The sequence below is a fragment of the Ascidia mentula genome, chromosome 7 (assembly GCF_947561715.1).
Source record: "Ascidia mentula chromosome 7, kaAscMent1.1, whole genome shotgun sequence".
NCBI lineage: Eukaryota > Metazoa > Chordata > Ascidiacea > Phlebobranchia > Ascidiidae > Ascidia > Ascidia mentula.
Genome location: NC_138572.1, coordinates 6,885,824 through 6,907,931, shown reverse-complemented (window position 1 = coordinate 6,907,931; position 22,108 = coordinate 6,885,824). Strand labels below are relative to the sequence as shown.

Sequence of the window (22,108 nt, the reverse complement as noted above, 5' to 3'; positions counted from 1 at the left end):
AAATTTCCTCAATTTACTTTTGTCTGGAAATTACCACCATACATTTTGACAAATAGTCGATTTTACTGCAAATGTTGTTAAAAAGCGAAATACAAAAGCAAAACACAACGCAACGTGCGTGAGAAAGAGAATGTGATTTTCGTTATACGGGGTCGGTTGGCGGCAACATATCGAGAAGATGGGATGTTTCCGTCGTAACAACGCTCATCCATGGTCGACCAGGAAGCACGTCAATCAAACGCTCACATGATGAAACAGGCTCCGCCCTTTGTCTCGCCCGCGACAGAAATGACGATAGCATATAGTGCTGGTATGCGCCAAAGCCATTTGTGTCGGAGTCATGACGCTCAGGGTTCAGGGCCTTTGGTTCCGTTGCGCAAGCGTCCCGTTTGGCGCCGTGGAACGCTAGGCTTCGGCCAAGCGGCGGATGTTGGCGCGTTTGCGTTTGCGATCTCATGACGTCAATCCAGGCCAACGGGAAGGCGAGATGTATAAAAAAATCGACGGAAAATCGGCGGGTTGGGATTGGCAGTTCATGGAATGAACTGGGACAGGCGGAAGGACAGCTTGAAACTGAAATTTTAGTGGTGGGATCGAAACAAAGGTAGAAATGTCGTTTGAGGCACGCGCGGTAGTTCAAACGGTGAATGCTGATGCGTTCGGAGCGAATTTCAATACTGCGATGATAATACTAAGTGTGATTATAGAAAAGCGGCGGCGGAAAAAAACACACAGGAGCTGTTATACGAGCAGACACAAAGCAAATAAAAAATAAAAAACAGGGTCGTAGCGAATGGCGGGTCGGGGGCGGTATCAAGAACACATGACGCAAGATGTGCTACGAACAAACGGTCGTTTTATGCTGATTTCAAGAGAATATGCTGCTCGTTGATCCGATAGGGGTTTACAGACGGTAAACGTATAGGGCAAAAGCTTTGAAAACGCAGGTCAAAAGGCGAAATACAAAAAATGGCACACACAATAAAATATACTTGTCGTTGTCGTCGTCGTCGTCAGAGCAAATACAATAGCAAAAATGCGATGGAAATAAAGTGTCTCTTTCGTGGTTGTTCATTTAAGCGCTATATCCATGTACTCGTAGTCGTGTAGGAATGGTCCGGTCGGGTCGACAGTGTTTGTGAAAGGCGCGAGCACGTGACGTCATCAAAGGTGACGCCGTCGTGTGACGCTTTGGTCGTGAATTTAGTTGCCACGGAAACAAACCGGGCCGAATTCGACGCCGAATTGCTGATCCTCGGCACCCACGTCGGCGAACGCAACGTCGGTGATGGGCATGCGGCCAACCAAGGACGTCTCGTATTCGACGACTGTCTTTGCCCAGTGAGATCTTCGTGACTGTAAAACAAATATTATTAATAAACTGTAAGTCTAAGTTTACACCGAGTGGCGATGTTTCATGGCCTATTGTGCAAAGACAACCTACAACTCAAATTCCTATAATGTCGCATTGCAAACCTGTTTATGGTAAATGCAACTTACAACCAATACGTGAGCTCTGTAAGGATTTTAAATTAGGTAACTGCTGCAATCCAATTCACATACCATAGTAGGCACAAACAACACAGTTTCGCGATGTAACTTACCGAACACGAATCCTCTACCATTGTGTAGCGGAACCGCTCTTCTTCTCCGCTTGCCACAAACTCGGCGTCGCCAAAACCACGGAACTTCACAGCCAAGTCGAGATCGCCGTTCCTGTCTTCATACATCACCATGTTGCGACAGTACAGCGTCACCCTCTGCTCGTGAAAAAACATTCGTTAATTAATGACGACACAGCGACACGTTTAATTAAGATACTTAATTATTTATCAGGAACAGCGGAATTTCTTAAGCTAGGATTTAATACTGATACAAACGATGAAAACTTGGCATACATTGTCCTAATCATGTGACTGATCGATACCAAACGTTTTGTGTACAGTCTTACGAACTGGTAAAAGTAACAATATGGTATATGGAACTTGCCTGCTTAGCCCTGCCTGTAAGAAGACGCAGGAAAGTCATTTGGGACGAGTAGTCAGCGTGTTCAACTTGCTGATCGCGGGGTGGATCGTATTTAACCTTCGTAGAACTAAAAAATACACCTCGTTTAAACTACATATTCCAGGCAAGTGATCGGAAATACATATTCGGATGATCCAAATACTGTAGTATCAGGCATACTTATCGAATTAACCGTCCTAAGGGTAAAACGGACTTCCAAAAAGGCCTTACATAATTATTTTATGCCTGTAATAGGGCCTCTGTTACAGGTTTGCCGTTGAATAACTACTTACGTCATATGCTCGCCGTAGTAAACATAGCCTTCAGCTTGGCCGACAAAGTGCGTCGCGTTTTCGATGCGTCGCTCGGTTGGGTACACGCATGTTTCCATTGATTCGAAGTTACAGTAAACCTGAATGCTGTCGGCCTTGCATCCGCCATTGGGATCGATCCAGCGAATTCCTATTGAAAATGATTTGAGACCTTGTAAACACTTTCATCACAATGGAATCGCCCGCCGATATTACCAAGGTTGTAAAATTTAATCCTTGATTATTATGTTCAATTGTGTTTACAAAATATGATAAATAATCGTAAGTCGTGCAGGCATGATCGGTATCGCTTGTTCTAATTGATCAAACTAAATTTCAAGGTCTTGGTCGGGATCACCAGATTTTAGTATTCATACACATGTGCCGTTGAGAAGGAATGGTGGCTCTGCATTGTTTCCATGTCAACTATACCACAGTAATCCCCTTACCGCTCTTCGAGGGAAGTCCCTGCTCGTTCTCAGCCAGGAAGATGTCCAAACAGGTGCGAGCCGGATTTTTGCGGTCAGCACCAGTCGGCGACTTGATGGTTTGCACCGAGGTTTGAAGTTCTTTCAAGGCAAGCATGATCTGTACAAAACGATTGACATTAGATTTCAGTATAGCTCAAACTAGATGTATTTTAAACATTGAGACAGTACCTCATCGCCACGTTCAACAGACGCATCGTCGTTGACTGCTTCATCGTTGACTGTGCCAGGACCCTTGTAGCTGTAAACAGGGGCACGGAAGGCTGCCATGTTGATTCCAGGCTAAACGTGACAATTGTAGGTTAACTTCGTGGAACTTGGCAGTTACAGTGGAATAACTTATATAGGATTGAAGTGTTCCTGCGATCATTGTAAGTGTTTACTGATACCACGTGGGCGCAGCTTTGTAAAACATAAGACTACAAAGCATTATCAGTTAAGAAGAATATTAGACTGAAAGTAGTTCAACTTACGCCGGGAGGTCCGGGTGGTCCGGGAGGTCCAGAAGGTCCAGGGGGTCCCTGTTGAATACACACTCTTAAATCAAGCAACCATTTTTTATCTTGCTACAATTCAGGTTATATGTATTTTTAAATGCGCAACCACAAGGTTTTGCTTTACTGAATTATGTGTGTTTATGCTTACTCCGTTCAACCATGACCAAAAATGCCAGTGTTTCTTTAACCTGATGGTATGGTTTACCCCAGTGCCAATAAAAGAACGCAAGATTCAAACAGGTCGCCGGTCACAGAAAATGTTTTAAATCTCTCTCACCTTCATGCCATCGTCTCCGCTCTTACCGCGTGGACCGGTAGGGCCTTGAGGACCAGGGTTGCCATGGTTTCCAGGCTCGCCAGACGATCCTCTGGGTCCAGTGTTCCCCTATTTAAAAACATACACATTAGATATGGGCGGTTGTAGCTAAACAAAGACAAAGTTTAGCCAGTACACTATCTTTATTTAGTGTCCAAACCCTATGATTGGTAAAACGATAAAGTAACCGAGCAGAGTTTTCGACAGATACGCTGATCTAATATCGCAAAATCAACAAAGGTTATTTAGTTTACTTACTCTAAGACCAGTAGGTCCTGGAGGTCCAGAAAGTCCGTTGTCTCCTTGTTTGCCCTGGAAAGAACAAAACGTTGCAAGTTGATATTTCCCCCAAGGTACACAGGGACGAGCGACAATAAAACACACTTAATCCATTTGGAAACTTGCTAGTGTGCATTACACTTTGGGGCAGTATAACCAATAAAAGATCAAAAGGACTTACCGGTGGTCCTGGCAAACCGGTAATACCGCTGAAACCGCGATGACCTTTGTCTCCCTGTGAAAAAATTAAAAGAAGTTTCAAATAAAATAAGTAAGCTACATATCATACATCATACAGTGAAAATAACAAAACAACATATATAAACACGTTGCAATTACATTTCTGCTCCAACTAAACAGGCTTGCATTACGACAGAGGTGTTTGCATGCTACACGTAGCCTTTGTATTCTGCCGACCATTACACGATAAAAAAACAATGTAGGATATATCACACTTAATGCAGTGCAACACTAACAGGAACGTTTGCCTACCCTTGGTCCGTGTGATCCTTCCGAGCCCTTGTCGCCCTGTTTGCCAACAGATCCCTGGAACACAAAATTTACAATTTCAGAAACCACTTAAGTAATCTTTTACAACAAGCAGTAACTACGAAATTAATTTTTAACGCTAAGTCTGTGATCGTGAGAAGAGATGACCTAAAGCAAAAACTAATAGTTTTTGACAAATAACTACAAAAGCGTTTATTTTTCCTGTAAGTCAACTTCAAATTGCAAAGCTTACCGGTGAACCGCGGCCACCTTCAACTCCTGGTGGGCCTTGTGTTCCTGATGGTCCCTTAAAATAAATGCACAAATGGTAAATATGATAAATCCACATTCAAAGGAAAATTATTCCCGGAACACTTCGCGTTTCTATGTTGTAAAAGTTTGCGTTTTAGCGTTGTGACATTACATGAAAGCAAAAAATCCAGAACACGCTAAGTTGGACTAAACAAGATATTAAACTGATGTCAACTCACAGGTTCTCCACGGGGTCCGCTCTTTCCTTCAATACCTGGCAGACCTGGTGGTCCGGGCATTCCTGAAACACCAGTCGGACCGGGTGGACCTAGATCACCTTCGTCACCCTAGACATAGCAATTTTTTTGTGTATATCACATAGCGAAAACTTGATGATACAACTGATGTGTACTTCTCAAACAATCATCTCTTTTAAAATGTATTTTCTTATTTCCTGTATGAATCTTATCAGTGTGGTTCAATTCGTTTACGTTATAAATAAAACAGATAAAAATATTTAAAAGGTACTTTTTACAGGTTGATTTATTTCCACCACATTTCCATATAAGGGTAAAAGTGCAAGTCAAATCACCTTAGGCCCAGATGAGCCGTCGCGGCCTGGAGCACCCTCTTGACCACGTGGTCCCTCGGGTCCATCGTCGCCGGACGGTCCTGAACGTCCTTGAGGGCCAATGTCCCCTGGAGGTCCACGTTCGCCTTGCAAGCCTGATCTTCCTTGTTTGCCGTCTTCTCCCTGTGATAAAAAAATGTATTCAAATACTTTGACACCTTTGTTTTTTAAGAAAATATTGGTTTCAAAATATTCATAATTAAATTTTTCATGGTATGGTTTTACGTAAATCTCATATGCAGTATTGCAACCCTAAAAGTGTAGTTATTATCTGAAACTGACCAAAAACAATACGACTTCACGCGCGAAGTATATTTATGTTACGTCTAAAACAATAATCCCTTACAATAAGTTACGAAGACTCATACAAATTATATTATCGTTCCAAACGCATACAAAATTTTTGATATTTACAATTCTTAAAGTTGATTTTGCGAATAAGGCGTATTTCAGAAATATTTGAAAGAAAGTTTGTTTTTAATAATACTGTCGTTGGTTGTGCAGTGTAACATGCCAGGAAGATAAAAAAAATTATATTCTAAGATTGTTATTGAAGTAAAGCTTCCGAAGCGTAACTAAACGACGCGAGGCCGCATTTTAGATTCTCTGTTCTAATGCAATTGTAATATAGGACAATAGAATAAACCTACCTGCACGCCAGATGGACCTCTTTCTCCAGGTGTTCCACCTGGACCTGGGAGACCCTGAGCAGAAGGTAAAAGGTTTCGTTACAAATAATAAAGGATGTTTTAATAGGATATAGATCTTGATCAGGTTTTATACATTTTAAATTGTAATCTAATGCAACTTGATGGAAAGGTAACGTAGTCCACTATGAACTCGATGCTTATAAAAAGCTGAATGAACTCTTTCAAGCCGTTGGTATTCAATGTGCGTAGCTCCAATAATTAAAAAAAAAACGGAATAGCACTTACCGGTAAACCACGTTCTCCAAGTGATCCGGTGTTGCCGCTAGGTCCTGGTTCACCCTAATAAATATCAAAAATTCAATCTACTGCCAAACTCTATCGATAAAGGCAACATGCAGTCGTAAACTTACAGACGAACCAGCCTCTCCGGGCTGTCCTCGTTCTCCAGGTTGGCCGTCGTTGCCTCTGGGTCCTAAAATTTTACAGTATTTAAACCAATTGTTTTTAGTTTCGTGAAACCTAAACGTCTGAAAATTTCAAATCTTCTTCCAGTGTAGGCAAGAGTCTACAACATGATCTAGCAGATTTATGGAGAAACGACTCGAAATTTCAAGTGTGAGGAGATATGACAACGCAGAAGTAATGCAATGCTTTCGCATAGCAAGGCAGGATCACCACACCGCGCAGGCCCTTTATATTTGGCAATCTCAGCTGTGGTATTCTGATCATAAGGTTCACAGGCCTCGCAACTAAGGCATTGCAGCCAAGCTGGATCAGCCACTTACCCCTCAAGTCCAAATTGTCAAGCTTGGTTGCGAAGCCTGTGAACCTTATGATGAGGAATATGATGTATGTTTTTCTCAATAGTGCATCAATATACCATCACCAATACAACAGCCTTAAACATCACTGAGCTGTACGAAACATCTTACCGAGTTCGCCCTGTGATCCAGGAGGTCCTTCGTCACCAGGTGCTCCTTTGCTTCCAGGTTTTCCAGGTTCGCCAGGATTTCCTTGTTGGCCGGATGATCCCTACGGCGAAACCATTTAGAATCAAAATGCAGTGGCAGGTTTTTAAATGTTTTACTGAACAACTCCAGGTCAAGGTATGTTTCCTTTACTAGAACGATATTTATTGGTCTTCAGAAAATGGTGTTCACGGTATTAACAACACCAGTTGTTAAATGCAAAACCACAGTTAAAAAAGATGCTCTATAAAGGTTTAAATTTTGTATTGCAAACATGCCCATGTGACCTATCAACAAGACGAATTGAATAATTAGAATACTAAAGTATACTTAGCATACTTACTTGGTCTCCTGGTGTACCGGGCTGTCCTTGTGGTCCTGGGAATCCGGCGGGTCCCTGGAAATTTGACAGGTTAAAACCGTAACGTAAACAAAACATAAAAAGTAAAATCTTCAAACTTACGGGAGGTCCAAGGCCTCCGCGGCCTCCCTTTCTTCCTTGTACGCCATGTGGTCCCTGTCACAAAATTAAAAGCATTTATTTCAAAAGTCAAAGACTTGATTACCTTTTAGTTACTCACAGGTGGCCCAACTCCTCCAGCTGGTCCTTGGAGACCCGGGACGCCGCTGTCTCCTTTGGCTCCGCGAAGACCTAGCGGTCCCTTTTTCCCAGGCTGACCTTCTGACCCCTGTAAATTTAAATCAATGACCATGAAAAGTTCTCCAATGTAAATAGATAGATATACGAGAAGCAAAATATATGAGCGACTTTGGTGCTTCAAAGGCAACCGACGAACAAAACGAACGCCCTGACTTGTGTGAGCCAATCCTAATCTGTAAGCTAGACAGTGCACACCTAGTTTGGTTAACAACGGACTGGCGCCGACAGCATATTCGACATAAAGTGGATTAGTCTGTCTGGACAGTTAGCCGCAAAACAGTCCTCGGTCACCAGTCGCACTGATGTAGACCTGGTAGGTTGAAATAGAGTGCACTGTCTGCAAACCTAATTTTATTTACGGTTTTTACAGCGTACAGAATTAATGCTATATGGGCACTGGAACTAAACCTATTAGAGTACAAATGTTTATAAGTCTTGCAATTATAGATAGTTGATACTTGTAGACAGACAAATTACATCAGACTCCAAAAAAAGACAACTGTTTAAGGAATTTTAAATTCGGTAATTTTACCACAAAGGAACAGTTGGTCCTATGCTCTTCATGTGGTCTATAGTTCATTTATGTTACAGTCTTTTGCACAAAAAAATCCTTTGATTTTGATTTGATTTCCTAAATAAACCACGAGTATATAGTTTGTTTACTTACAGGTGCTCCAGGATATCCAGGTTGTCCTTCGTTTCCAGGAGGTCCACGTTCGCCCTACAAGTTAAAACAAGTTACAATATTGCACGAAAATACTGCTGTTTACTTTGGTAACGTATTTGTTCATAAAATAGGGGGCGAAACATTAAGATTTAGGCATTTGTAACTGTATTATTTCTTCTATGCCTTTCGGTTTCATTCATAATTTATTTTTCTCGTCTTATTGGCAAGTACGGTTTAGCGTAATGTTTAAGAACCGACCAGATATGAACCGAGAGCGGTTTTGGAAGATTATTGAAAAGCTGACCAGATAAAGTGGAGAAATTAGATTAAGGGTTTTAACGAAAGCAAAGCACAATATACTTACAGGACTTCCTCGACCTCCAGTAGGTCCAGCTTCGCCAGGCGGTCCGAAATCACCCTATACGAAACGAATTAATGCATAAATGTATGGGAAAGAAAATTTGCGAGGTAAATTAAACAAAAAACACAAACCTTTTCGCCGCTGAGGCCTGTTGGGCCAGGAGGTCCCATGATACCAGTGAGACCCTAAAAAATAAAAAAAGACAAAATGACAAAATGGTCCAATGCAAGAACAATTGATAGCATACGTGCATTACCCACGTGTCGAAATATAAAGGCATGTATGTATGTAATATGCATCGTTAAATATATCAAAACACAATTAACGAAACCATGATTTGATAATCAGAATTCAGATATTTTTTGCGCATATTATTACTATGTCAAAACCAACGCTTGCACTTGTCTTAAAAACCTACCATTTCTAATGAAGAAATAAGTTACCGTGAAAACTCACAATCAACATATTTTTGTATTAATGAAAAACCCAGAAACATAAAACTTACTCGTGGGCCTTCTTTGCCGGGTTCTCCTTCCAAACCGGGAGCTCCAGAATCACCCTGGATACCAAAAAGTTTTAAAAGGATTCTAAATTACGACTTAGTTCTATTTAACTGCAGGTATATCAGTCAGTATTACTTTTTAATTTGTTTCCAACTTTTAATAAAACTGTGAGTTTTGATAGCAAGTAAAGCTATGTTTTATCAACAAAAATGCGAAATGACAATAACAAGGGACCCAAATTCGAATAATTTTTGAGTGTTTAGGAATCTTGTAGCAATAGACAACACTTTACCTGTTCTCCTTTGCCACCGGAAAGCCCGGGTGGTCCACGCAACCCTGCTACACCCTGTGTTCCCATCGGGCCAGGTTCGCCAGGTTCTCCAGGCGGTCCATATTGACCCTACAAACACGTAAATCAAATGAATATACATTCACCACCGACAGAATGCGGTAAAGTACCTTTTGCCCATCGGATCCGGGCACGCCGGGGCTGCCTCTGGGACCAGATTGGCCAACGGGACCTGATTCTCCTGTCTCTCCGGGGAATCCCCTCTCTCCGCGTGGTCCGTCTTCTCCAGATGGTCCAACTTCACCAGGAACACCCTACGTCACAAATTAACTGTTGGTTGAACGTTTCACACATGATGGCGCTATTTGTCGAAATAAGCGACCTGTGCTGTCACACACATTTCCATAAAGTTTAGGGCGAATATTCGATTTCTTCGTATGTTTGTATATTCATAATAATTGCTTCGGAGTTACTTACCGATTCTCCAGTCTTTCCGGGTTCACCAACTTGTCCCGGGTTGCCAGGCAGTCCCTGGAAGCCGGTGGGTCCTGGTGGTCCCGTCTCGCCTCTCTCGCCAGCAACACCCTGCCATGAAGAGACAATTAGCTTGTGAACAGTTCATCACACAAACTCTAAGATTTTATTTGCGCTCAGAAGTTCATTTTATTTTTTTCGTTTGAATTTCAATCTCTAAACAAATAAGGATCAAGCCGGTTCATGCTCGAGAACCAGTTTCTTAGTAGTGAGTTTAAACATTACTCGTGCAAAAAACTGTGACTTACTGTAGGTCCTGGGGGTCCAGATGGACCAGACTCTCCATCTTTTCCAGTCAAACCACGCAGGCCGGGAGGTCCAGAAATGCCCTTTTCTCCAGATTTACCTGCCTCGCCCTGCATGAAAAGAAATGCCATTTACGCACCGGATTTTTGAACGGCAACAGTTTCAACATTATTTGAAAAAAATGGCATCTCAAATTCGACAAAATCACCTTTTTTAAATGACTAATTCTTGCCAGTGAGTGTGTAATTGTGTTCATGTTATCCTAGCAACTTAATAGACTGCATTCAGGCTGTGACCGAGTTTACAGGCCATTCAGTTGTGGAATGCCAATTACTTACCCCAACACCCTTGATTCCTGGGAAACCGATCTGTCCAGGAGGTCCTTTCGGTCCAGATGCGCCAGCGGGTCCGGCGCGGCCGTCGTCACCGGGAATACCCTACAATGAGAACGAACTGTTCAAAATCCTCTGTAAGATATCAGAAGTGAATTGCTATCCTTCATTAATCACAGCGTTATCTACGAATTTTACCACAAATTCACGCAATAAATAAGTAATACCCCGCCATTCTATTAGAAAGCTTTATTTAAGATCAGTTGTTTGCGACACAATACATAAACAGATACTTACTGATGGTCCCTGGGGTCCTTGTCTTCCTTCATTGCCAGGTTTGCCGGTAAGACCCTGCGAGTGTTTTCAAAACGGTTACCCATGTAACATCCTAATTTGTACTGATGTCATCGCTTTTAACATATGTAAACCACAGTAATTTAACTTTTTCAATCGATGTGCTCTTTGGTAAATTATTAATCCAATTTTTTACCGCACGTTGTTTAGTATGGATGGTAGGAAGTCACATACGTTAGTTCAGGTTTGTTCAAAGTCAGACCGACATAACGCAGAATCGTATAGCACCTATGACGTAACAAACACTTACCCTCGGTCCAGGAAGGCCAGATTCTCCCGAGCGTCCTGGATCTCCATGGGAACCTTTCGGTCCACCACGGCCCTGTTTGCCTTTCTTGCCAGATTGGCCCTACAAAAGAATATGAATGTTTGTGCAAAAAATCCATAATAATCAACGGGAGCTGTAGATAGGTGTTGACAGTGTTTTGACCTACAAGGTCTTATCAGTGCAGAATATAAATGACCTTTGATTAATTTCTTTATTTTTAACAATACGAAGAGTAAATTAACAACAAGTCTGTGTTAATATGAATATTATTCTGGTCAAAAAATACCTTAGCTCCTGTAGGTCCATCCATTCCTGGGAAACCGCGGTCGCCAGGACTACCCTAAACATAAAAAGAAAAACTTTAGACACAATTTCTCCACATATCAGTGTTGGCAATCGTAGCTGCAAATTACGTTTGTTCAGAGATAACGCAATTGTTCAATTGCCACGTAAAAAATGTCGTAACTGGTGCTGTAATTTTCTTGGTTATAGCTGCTGCCAATTTCTCAACTATAATTTCCATTTAACCAGTTTTGAAACACGCCAGTGCAAAAGCCAGAGAAACTTAGCCTAATGAGATAGAGAGGCGCACAATATAAAAACTTTCAAATTAAATTTACCCTTTCTCCCGGATTTCCAATGGGTCCATGTGGTCCAGCCTCGCCTCTTGGTCCCTGTGAAACAAATAGTTTAAGCAATGATTTCATTGCTTACATGTGTTCTCTCCTCTTTTGTGTTTAAATGACTACAATACTTTATAGTGTTATACTATTTCAACTTATATTAGTCTTTGGTTTGCAACTGAGACCCTTGATGAATAAAGCTATTCAGCATCACACTTCACAACATAATCATGGGGCGTGTCGCCCACTATTCTGCATGGTCGCACAATTTAGCAATGCCCGGATAAAACGTGACGTGGGAAATATGACAATGTATTTTATCTGTTCAAGCAGTTCCAGCACTACTTACCCTCTTTCCTTCTTCTCCTTGCGATCCAATGAGACCTTGTGGTCCACTAGCGCCCTAAAGAAATGTCAACCCGTTATTCAATCTCACAAACAAATCCGGATACCAAAACGCAATCAATAGCTTATGTAGTTGATAGAAAGTATTATGCCATGAAAAAATGTAATACATAAAACAAACATTAAATGAAAAGCGTTATATTTCAAAATAACAATTACACGTTAGTCATGGTGGGGGACATGCTAAGTTTAGCACCATTAACTTACCATAACTCCCTTGGGACCCTGATCTCCCTTGTAGCCTGCGTGTCCAGGATTTCCCTAATAAGAAACAAAGTAATTTACTTTGCAATTTATAGTATAATAGTTTCTCTAATATCGCGTTGAAAATTCACAAAACATTTACAATTGTCAGAAACATAGCGATGAAACTTCGTTATTTTTTGTGCAAAAAGAACTGGTTTTGAAAATGATTCCCAGAAAGTGAGGACTGGCCCAACACCGCTCTTTTATAGAAAAACAAACTGTACGACGCGTAGGAACTTACCTGGTTTCCTTTCGGTCCGAAGTTACCGATGTTTCCTTGTGGTCCCTACCCAGAAGCAAAAATGAGGATTATTAACGGATTTTTATTGTTTATTTCAATAGTTGGACATCACTTACGGGGGCTCCTCTTGGTCCCGGAATTCCTGGTGGTCCTCCAATACCTTGGGTTCCCTATAAAGAAAATGAAATGACGTTTAACACATGAATTGGTTGCTGTAGCCATTTCCAAACTTTAACATTTCGTGAACAATTCTGGCACATTTTTAGAAGGTGCGTTTTTTGTACCAAGATTAAGGATTGAGCAAAATGATTCTCACCGTTGATCCTTTTGGTCCGGAAGATCCGTCAACACCGGAAAGACCCTGATAAAAAATTAATTACAACATGGTGTACAAACAATTCTAGCACTTTCTATGTTCCTAGATATTTTGCCAACGAAACACCACAGTTAGTTGGTCATAATCATACCGGTGCCCCGACTGGGCCAGGTGGTCCAGGCGTTCCCGAGTCTCCACGTGATCCTTGTGGTCCGTCGGGTCCTCTGGCACCAGTTGGGCCAACTTCACCCTACAAAAGTGACGGTACAAAACATTTAGAAAGTGCATTTGAAAACAGAAATGACTGTAACTTGTCAGGAAAAGTGGCTTATCCAGCTTGGCTGCAATGCCTTGGCTGCGAAGCCTGTGAACCTTATGACTGTAAGTTTTGAATGTTTTGAGAAAATGCTAAATAGTGTCGGGTACAAGATGAAACTGCACTGATTCGTGCAATTAGATTTTATTATTACTTCAATTAGTTCTGTATTTTGTACTTAAAACTTTTAAAACTTACTGTATCTACGTACCAAAAAGTTGTTGGAAACAATATTTGCAAATAAGAAATTCCCGCATAACCATAATTGATTTTATTGATACTAGCTGTTTACAGTACGTTACTTGTAAACTATACAAGAAAGACTTAAATCTTTTTATTCGCACCTTCGAACCAGGGGCTCCATATAGACCAGGTGGTCCAGCCAAGCCTGTCGGGCCCTGTAACGAAAAATATGCTAATGAAATAAAAAATAAGCTCGGGCTTATACACAAATGTGACAAATCATTGTATTAAAGTAACTTTATCTTCACTATAGTAAACGTAAGACTTATGAATATGTGTCGCAGTTTAACATTTAACAACCCAATCTTTTTAATTAATGTCGTGGCTTTTCTATTGCAAAAAATGCAATAGAAATTGTACTTACTGGTGGTCCTGCCTGTCCTGGAACGCCGTCAGAACCTCTTGCGCCCTAGGAAAAAAAACATAAAAATAAAGTTTCTAATTTAATGCCGTTAGCGCCATTTGACTTTACTTACAGGGGACCCACGGGTTCCTGGTGGTCCTTTGCCCCCGGGCAAACCCCGTGGACCTTGGACTCCAGATGGACCGGGCTCACCAGGCGCTCCTTCTTCTCCCTGTAAAAAAGTGTCGATTGAAACAATTTATTTTTTTAGCACATATAGAAATACTAAAAAACCTTTCACGTTAGGAAGACGGCGTAAGTTCAGGGTGCGTTAATTTTTAACATATAGTTCTAATACCTCAGCTTAAGCGTAATACTTTTTGTGCTATACTAGAAAACATAAAAGTCCTCTCCTACACGTGCTGTTGTCGTTTGCGACGCGCCACGTAATTCAAAAGAATATGTTCTGACGTTGATGTGTTTATAGCACTTACATTTGCTCCTGCATCGCCCTCCTCTCCTTTGGCACCGTTGATACCAGAATGACCCTGTGAATAAAAGAAGAACAAATTTGTTCCAAATTTCCGCACACTTTACAGAGAATCGAAGAATTTTATTGAAGAAAAGAATTTTTTTTTAATTCTCCATCAAAACTTTTGGGGAAATGTCCATGTAATGTCTGTAGTTACACAACCAACCGCCTTGTGTCAATATAATTAAATGAGTTTTCAGGGTAAAAAAGAATACAATTATCCACAAAACAAAACGTCTTTAAACTCACCCTGTGTCCTTTGGCACCGTTGCGTCCCGGAGTTCCAGCGAAGCCACGAGGTCCCTAAAACAACTATTTTTAAAGGTAGCCAGAACATTTTAGTTTTGGGTTTAAAAAAAAATGGAATCGGTTAATTATGGTCACTAAAAATACGTGGTATACAGAAACAAACATAGTACCTGTCCACCAGGGGGCCCCATTGATCCAGGTTTTCCAGGTTTGCCATCCTCACCCTATAAAATTATATTAAAATTACAAAAGTTAGGGCAATGTTTGAAAGCAGGTGCTGGAACTTGTATAAAATAGTCACTGCAAGTCAATAAGAAAATTATTTGGTAATTACATATATATATGAACAACGAAGATTATTTTCTGCAATTAGCTTTTTGTGTTTCAAGGATTGAAGAAAAGTTCCAAAAATTGCATTGCAGATGAATGAATATATTTAAGAAACTTACATCGTCTCCCGGTTTTCCAGACAAGCCGGTTGGTCCCATGAGGCCAGAAGGTCCCTGTGCAAAATTATACATATGTTGGTGGTTCATACGAAAGCGTAAGTAGGAACGGCTACGAACGTAAGTTTCGACATATCGTCTTTTTGAGAAAACAACTAATGAAAAGGCAGCCAAATGACAAATTCCACTTCAACAATATATAAACACCATTTCTACTGCTGCTTGTTAATTGCAACTCGTAGAGAAATGCACGAATTGTACGGTGGTCTTGGTTACGTCAGAGCAGGACCGGGATTTCGAAGTCAAACCTCTACTTAGATATTTTACTGTTAAAGCACAAAAATCTTACCGGTGGTCCAATTTCTCCTGATTCCCCTGGTGGTCCTTGGAAACCTTGCATACCCTGTGTTAAAAAGTAACTTAAGTTTAGATGTTTTGCCCAACATGTGTATAAACGGTCGTCGTCACACAGATTAAAATTAAAATTTAACACATGTATTTGGAATTCAAATTACCGGTGGTCCAACTGTGCCTGGTGATCCCCTTGGGCCCATGACTCCCTGCAAAAAAAGCCTTTAAAACTAGAAATTTACAAGAAACATGAAAATGGCAGTCAAATTTACCGGTGTTCCTGCAATCATTTGAGAAGGTCCTTTGCTGCCTGAATTGTATGCGCTGGCCATGCTCTGAAAATGAATTTAAAATGGTGATGGTTGGCGTACTCTAATCATTAGGACTACCAACAAATTTTACCCATTTTAAATTAAACCTGATCCAAACAAAATAATAGCAAATTTAACCCATTGTTTTGTTTTATTTTACAGCACGAGGCATAGTTTAAACTTTGTCCCACAGACAGGCACGTAATACTCACGCCATCTAATCCAGTTCCGGCTGGTCCAGGTGGTCCGGGTGGTCCAGGGACGCCTGGTCCGCCATCCCTACCTGAGTTACCCCTTTCTCCCTTTAAGAAATAGCATATTCAAAGTTATAAAGTCTGACGTTGTTAGCATGCAAAGTAGAAGAAATGATAACGATAAGTTAAAAAAAGTCGTTTAGGTGATTGAGAAAACTGATTTAGACAGCAGGAATCAGTCTGTTCTTGCTAAGTGGTTCCGACCCACTGTTGTATTATGTATAACTTATAAACATGTCGCTTTATCGGTGTCCATTCATATGTGGTATTTATATGGTTTCTTGCAGACATGTTTCTGTATGCTACCAAATAGAGATCGTAAAATGCAACCAACTAAAGATCGTAAAATATTCTTTCGCATGTCTTACTTTCGGTCCACGTTCTCCTGGATCACCGGGAGGTCCAATATCACCTGCAATTCCCTGGAAAAAAAATAAGTTTAAACGCTTGAATCTTTTAATGCAGATCTTTACAGTTTTAAAACACAAAGCACCACTGCCAGATAATACCAAAAAAACTTAACTTTTCTAACAATAGGGTATAAATAACTTACAGGAGGTCCAGTCGGTCCTGGTGGTCCAACATCCTGCAACAAGGTAACGCTTTAAAATACTGACATGTGACGTATATAAGGTCTAAGGTACGTTATACATTAATAACTTGTTAGTCATGAACTCGACGCAATTGTGGTTTGCCAACACGTGATACCACTACTCACTTCAAATATCACTTGTCCTGGTTCTCCCTTTTCACCCTTGGGTCCTTGCTAAAATCAAAGAAGGTTTGAGTTACAGCAGTTTTCAATCGTGCAATAACCGCTTCAAGCTTATGAGACACGTCATCATACTCTTACACCAGTGATATTTTTTACTTTCGAATATATACAATACAATATATACTTATCCTCGATCTCAGAACAGCATACAAAATAACGTCTTACCCCTGTAAACAAAATACACATATTGAAACGTGGACGATAATCAACGATAAAAAAAATGAGATCAGCCAACAGGGAACTTCCCGCAAAACACGAATCGTTATGCTTTTGTCTGATACATTTTATTCGCTCATTTTCTTTCTTTTGTCAAAATGTAAAAAAATCTAATGTCATTACGACTTGTTGAAGCATTGCCTGTGTGCTTGGCAGTAGCATTTTTTTACCTGTTGTCGCGTCGGCACACTGCATGCAGCAATGACCTTCAACCGTGATTTGATTTTCGCACGTGAGTTCGGGGCAAATTATGTAGTCGCAAGTCACCTCGCCGTTGTTGCAAACGCACACCTCGCAGTTTCTTGGTTTAAACACGTCCCGTGACGCGTAACTCTGGCCCTCGTAAACGCATCCAAGTTCGTCTTCTGTGCGTTCCAACCACAAAACAGGCTTTTTTTTAGCGCAATTACTGTGGAAAACACTGCGTGCTTACGCTTAACGCCCTTAAGAGGCTTCTTTTTTTGAATGGCAAAGGTCGTGCAAAAACATTGTTTTTCCAATGTTTTTTATCACACAATGTTTTGAAAAGGATGCTCAAGTTTTTCAAAACGCATCTTGCTTGATGTGCACGCGTTTGATTATTCATTTTGCCGTGATATCTATACCTCGCAGTGTGCCGGTGTATTTTAAAGCGACTTGAATGGTTTGAGTTTGACTCGGCCTTTTTTGTCACGTATTTACCACGCGCGTTGCGCCCACTTGCAGTTGCGAAATGTTGCGCGGAAAGTTCCCAGGTGGCGCAATTGCACTTAACAAACAGGTTTGAAAAAATGAGTACAAATAGCATAGTTTTCATGACTAGAGTGCAAAGTTTGACGTGGAAAAGCTACCCAAAATCATGCCGCTGCAAATGGTGCTCTATTAAGATAACACTGTACGTTGAAAGGGTGAATGTTTCGGGCCGAATGTGAAATGTTACGGTTAAAACTGGGCAAAATTAGTTGAAGCGTCATGCAACGTATTGGTAACCCACCAAGTGAACATAAATTCGGCACAATGCGATGTTGGGATACCACGGTTTGCACGACAAACTTTGCACATTACAATATGGATGACATCTTAATAATGCATTTGGATAGAGTGCAAAATTCATGCGTTAATATGGAAACAGTGGTTGGCAATATGACAAACAAAACAACATGCACACACAAGGTCAGTTCAAAACATTCAGAGATTAATTGCACAGGACAGCTAAATATAAGTAAACATGTTGACCTTGTGTTTAAGTTCTCTTTGGCATTGGACAGCACAGTGCAATACATTTTGTTTTATGTTTCCCTACATAGTACTGTATAGAGGGGAAAGTATATTAAAGTTTGTACGTAAGATAAAATAAACGAAACCGCGGCATCATTTCAATCAACTTCGCATTCTTTCATTTTGTGGGGGTCGGCATAGCCAGAATAAAACTAATATTTTGAGAGAATTTATTTGAGCGTCGACGTCATAACTACATCAGTGAACAGACGGTCCCATTTTACACAGGCGGGCTCGTTTAACACGCAACATCGTTATCAGTAAAATTACACTGTTTGCCGGAAAGTGCATTTACCGCATAGACAGACTAAGCCCTGAAAGTGGCTTTGTTAACCTACATATATATGCGTGGGGCGCGGAAATAGTCCAGATGTGGGGCCTACTATTTTACCGGAACCATTGAATGAACAGCAGCAATGCCCTGTTATCATCGCGCCGCCGACAGCGCATGGCAATTGCCTTGACACGCCTCTCTGCGTCCCAAAAACGCGGCACAAAATCTCCAACGGCGGCGGGCATGGGCCCCGAGCAGCGAAACAAGAGCCTTGCTAAATTCCTTCGACCTAAAACCGCGCTCAGACTTCAGGAAACCGTCGGAGAGGCCGCAGTAGGCTATTTTCTCTGCGCATCCGTGCTCAGTCGAGCCGTGACGCGTTCTCGGTGGAGTAGGACAAGGGACACTCTGTGCACGAGGCGATATATCACACCTGCCCCAATCGCGAAGCTAAACCTCAAAAACCGTGTAACGAACTTCCGCATTGAACGCAAATTTGAGTTATGCACGATAGTACAAGGTTCAACACACAACACCTTGGCGCAATCTGTTTTCCGGTTACCGCGCCCAATTTTACAAGCGAGACACAAAAATTTTGGAATTACTGTGAGAAGCGCGACGAGATTGGAAATTTGCCTAAACTTTAGTATTTGCCAATGAGAACGGGCCGAGTATGACACTAAAGGAACCCAAACGACGTGCTTGAGGGTGGAATTGAAAGGTTAAAACGCGTACAGACATGATTCATCGATTCAGCAAAGAAATAATCAAGTGCGACGTCTAGAAATCAGGGTGTCGGCGAATAAACTAAATTCGACCAAATTACGTAAAAGAAATTGAACGCGGGTTGTACTTCCTTCGATTCGACGAAATACTAAGAGGGGAATTAAAAACTCGGAGTCTTTGTTAGCCGTTACATTGGGGCGTGATGAAACCTTTCAACCTCAGTCCGCAACTGGTTAGCAAACCTAACCTACGAGTATTAATCTTTGCAAGAAAAGCACGATTCTCACCCAAGTAAAGGCGGCTCGGGTCGGCTTATCTAACCCGGTCCTGCGTCAAAACCATTCATAATCGTCTCTTGGACGGCCGCAAATGTCAACCGAAGCGTTCGAGGCTTAAACTTACCACCGTGTCGGGCAGACAGATACGGAAACGTCTATCCGCAATCATAGAGCATGTTGGTCTTGGTCTGAACGAGTTTTACCGCGACGCAAGTTGAACGAAGCTATTGTTTGTGGAGCAACAATCAAGTCAATTATTTCGAGCATGTCGATAACTATCGTTGTTTTAGGCTAAACACAACGCTAGGCGCTTCGCGTTTTAGGTATGTGATGCTAAAAGGTCAGGATTTGAATGCAATCTCTGGTAATTGTGGACGTTATATTCCAGGTTAGCAAAAAAATATTATTATTCCCAACAGTTAAACGAACGAATCCCTTATTACTACAGAAAGAATTGAAAAAGTCTGATTAAATAATTTAAATAACGCCGGTTTTTCAAAATCCGTACGCTGTCGTCCCAAATGCGAAGTGAATTTAGCAGAGCGGGAGGTTTGTACGCTGTTTATCCTCACACTGACAAGAAAAGACGGACGTCAGTCACAACTCGTTTCATGTCGGCAAACACCGTCTGGGCAAGGCCATGGCACTCACCGGTTCCTGAATAACTTGGTTGTCGATCGAGTAAACGCTTAAAGTGCGACCATTATAATACATATTTTCGGTTAAAAATCGTTCAAAGTTAATTGAAAATACTTGGACGACTGGTTAACCGTTAGGTGATTCATTATTTAAATGCTGCGGTTTTGTGTAAATTTTATAATTATGCGCAAATTTTCAAACGTTGCCTTTAAGGTGTGACGACAGACTGCAAATACCAGCGACAATCCGTAAAACGGCGCCACATTCTAAAGCAATTTCGATGCGTGTCGCCATTTTTTACGCCTTATTGCAGCTTGCGTCTTTCGCCGCAGAAGTGCTTGAATCAAAATTGACTTTAGAAACAGTTCGGAAACATTACAACGCAAAAGCTCAATGCTTTTTTGTGTAGTTCAGTCTGTGGATTGCGTTTACCATTCTGTCACAGTGCATGTGATTGCTGATAAAATAAAATCTGTAACGAGGATTGAAACTTAAAGCGTCCCGGAACATATTTAATCTTTATAATACACTTTCGCATTCCTAAAGCCTTGTGGTTAGGACGTTATGTAATTCCCGAATTTGGCCAACTACACCCGAGACAAGCAACACTCGGCGTTAAGATGAACATCGCACTTTTCGGTTGACAAAGCAGATGCCAGATGCTGTGGTTCTGACCAAAGTGCAAGTTTATCGCTCCTAACCCTTTTCTCGGTTTATGGAATTTCACGGACAATCCATGATTAATCGATAACTAAGCCCCGCGTCTCGGCGTGCCGCACTGAAATACTTGTGGGCATTGTACGTCGATCAACCTCAAGAGTCAACAATACATCGAAAACGATGAATTTGCGCATAGTTTTCAAAGAGTATTGACATGAAGTAATACAAACAAAAACACTTTCGTTGTGACCATTTTTTCCCCTGTGAAGTTCATGCATTAATGTTTGCGGCATGCATTGACGGTGATAAATATTGCGCAACGTGCATTCAAAGTTATACGAAAGCGTTATAAGCACGACTTACCTTGGCAGAAGACCCCGGAAGAGAGAACAAGCAAACTAACGGTCAATTTCCAATCCATCGTTTACCGGCTATACCAGTCGTCGGCGGCGACCACGTATACTCCGTCCGGCAGTTAACTGCAACAACGCTCGTGTCCGCACCGCGCCTCTTCTGCTGGCTGAAGCGCGGCAGCGGGGCTCTGGCGGGAGTCGCTTGGTGCTGGTGACAATTCCGAACTCCAAGCAACCCTAAGGTGCGGTTGCGTTGAGTGTGGCGTTGGTTCACCGGCGCCGCCGGGATGTAGTCGCCGATTTTTTCCTTTTTAGCGCGCTTTTTTCGCTTTTGCGCTGCGCCAGTTGTTCTCGCACCAAACTGCGAATGTCTTTGGCCCAATTTCGGCGCCCGTGGCTGTTCGCAGCCAATTTAGGCGACACACTGGTGGGATGTGTATTTCATTGATGCCTAAGTATTCTTATGGGTTTTGTTTTACTAAAGATCTATTGGATCTCGTCTTAATTTAACAATAGGAAATGCTTTCGTAATGCTAATAATTTTACGTAATCCCACGTACATAACATTTTCTACCTAAACCTCCAACCAATACATCATGAGAACAAAAGAATACGAGTGCGGCTTTTACGCAATCAGAAATAACATAAACGCATAGCAAATTGGAAATTCTTTATATCGCTGACAGTACGTTTCAAAAAGCGTGAACATATGTGAGTGAAACGTCGGCCATATAAAGTACGTTAATTTATGTTAGAAGAGCAGTCTTATTTAAATTGTATATGTCTGGCAGTAAAACTAGCACAATATATATGTTTCTGATGTATGTATATAAAAAAAGTACAATGCACGTATGGGTGTTCGTAAAAATATTCGGACAACTAAATGGTTTGGACTAGAACCTTCCATTCCCCGCCTTCACTGCAGCATACACGAATCGAGCCAAGTAAAAT

The 22,108-nt window shown here is 41.4% G+C and overlaps 1 protein-coding gene across 1 annotated transcript; it reads right to left on the bottom strand.

The window, feature by feature from the left end:
- Positions 1-43: 43 nt before the first annotated feature.
- LOC145908023 (uncharacterized) lies at positions 44-21,426 on the bottom strand. Its single transcript, XM_082995185.1, has 55 exons — positions 21,167-21,426; positions 16,698-16,746; positions 16,533-16,565; positions 16,348-16,401; positions 15,938-16,027; positions 15,687-15,749; positions 15,579-15,623; positions 15,413-15,466; positions 15,067-15,120; positions 14,788-14,841; positions 14,618-14,671; positions 14,331-14,384; positions 13,970-14,068; positions 13,858-13,902; positions 13,595-13,648; positions 13,086-13,184; positions 12,935-12,979; positions 12,735-12,788; positions 12,619-12,663; positions 12,339-12,392; positions 12,076-12,129; positions 11,724-11,777; positions 11,390-11,443; positions 11,086-11,184; positions 10,779-10,832; positions 10,488-10,586; positions 10,152-10,259; positions 9,847-9,954; positions 9,540-9,683; positions 9,373-9,480; positions 9,083-9,136; positions 8,709-8,762; positions 8,581-8,634; positions 8,217-8,270; positions 7,470-7,577; positions 7,352-7,405; positions 7,232-7,285; positions 6,853-6,952; positions 6,331-6,392; positions 6,206-6,259; positions 5,921-5,974; positions 5,232-5,393; positions 4,879-4,986; positions 4,641-4,694; positions 4,391-4,444; positions 4,080-4,133; positions 3,878-3,931; positions 3,581-3,688; positions 3,280-3,327; positions 2,978-3,088; positions 2,768-2,906; positions 2,301-2,469; positions 1,990-2,095; positions 1,605-1,760; positions 44-1,356 (listed from the first exon to the last, which is right to left on the bottom strand). The coding sequence occupies exons 1-55, from the start codon at positions 21,223-21,225 to the stop codon at positions 1,204-1,206; spliced, it is 4,218 nt and encodes a 1,405-aa protein (XP_082851311.1). The 5' UTR covers positions 21,226-21,426; the 3' UTR covers positions 44-1,203.
- Between the last annotated feature and the right edge of the window lie 682 nt (positions 21,427-22,108).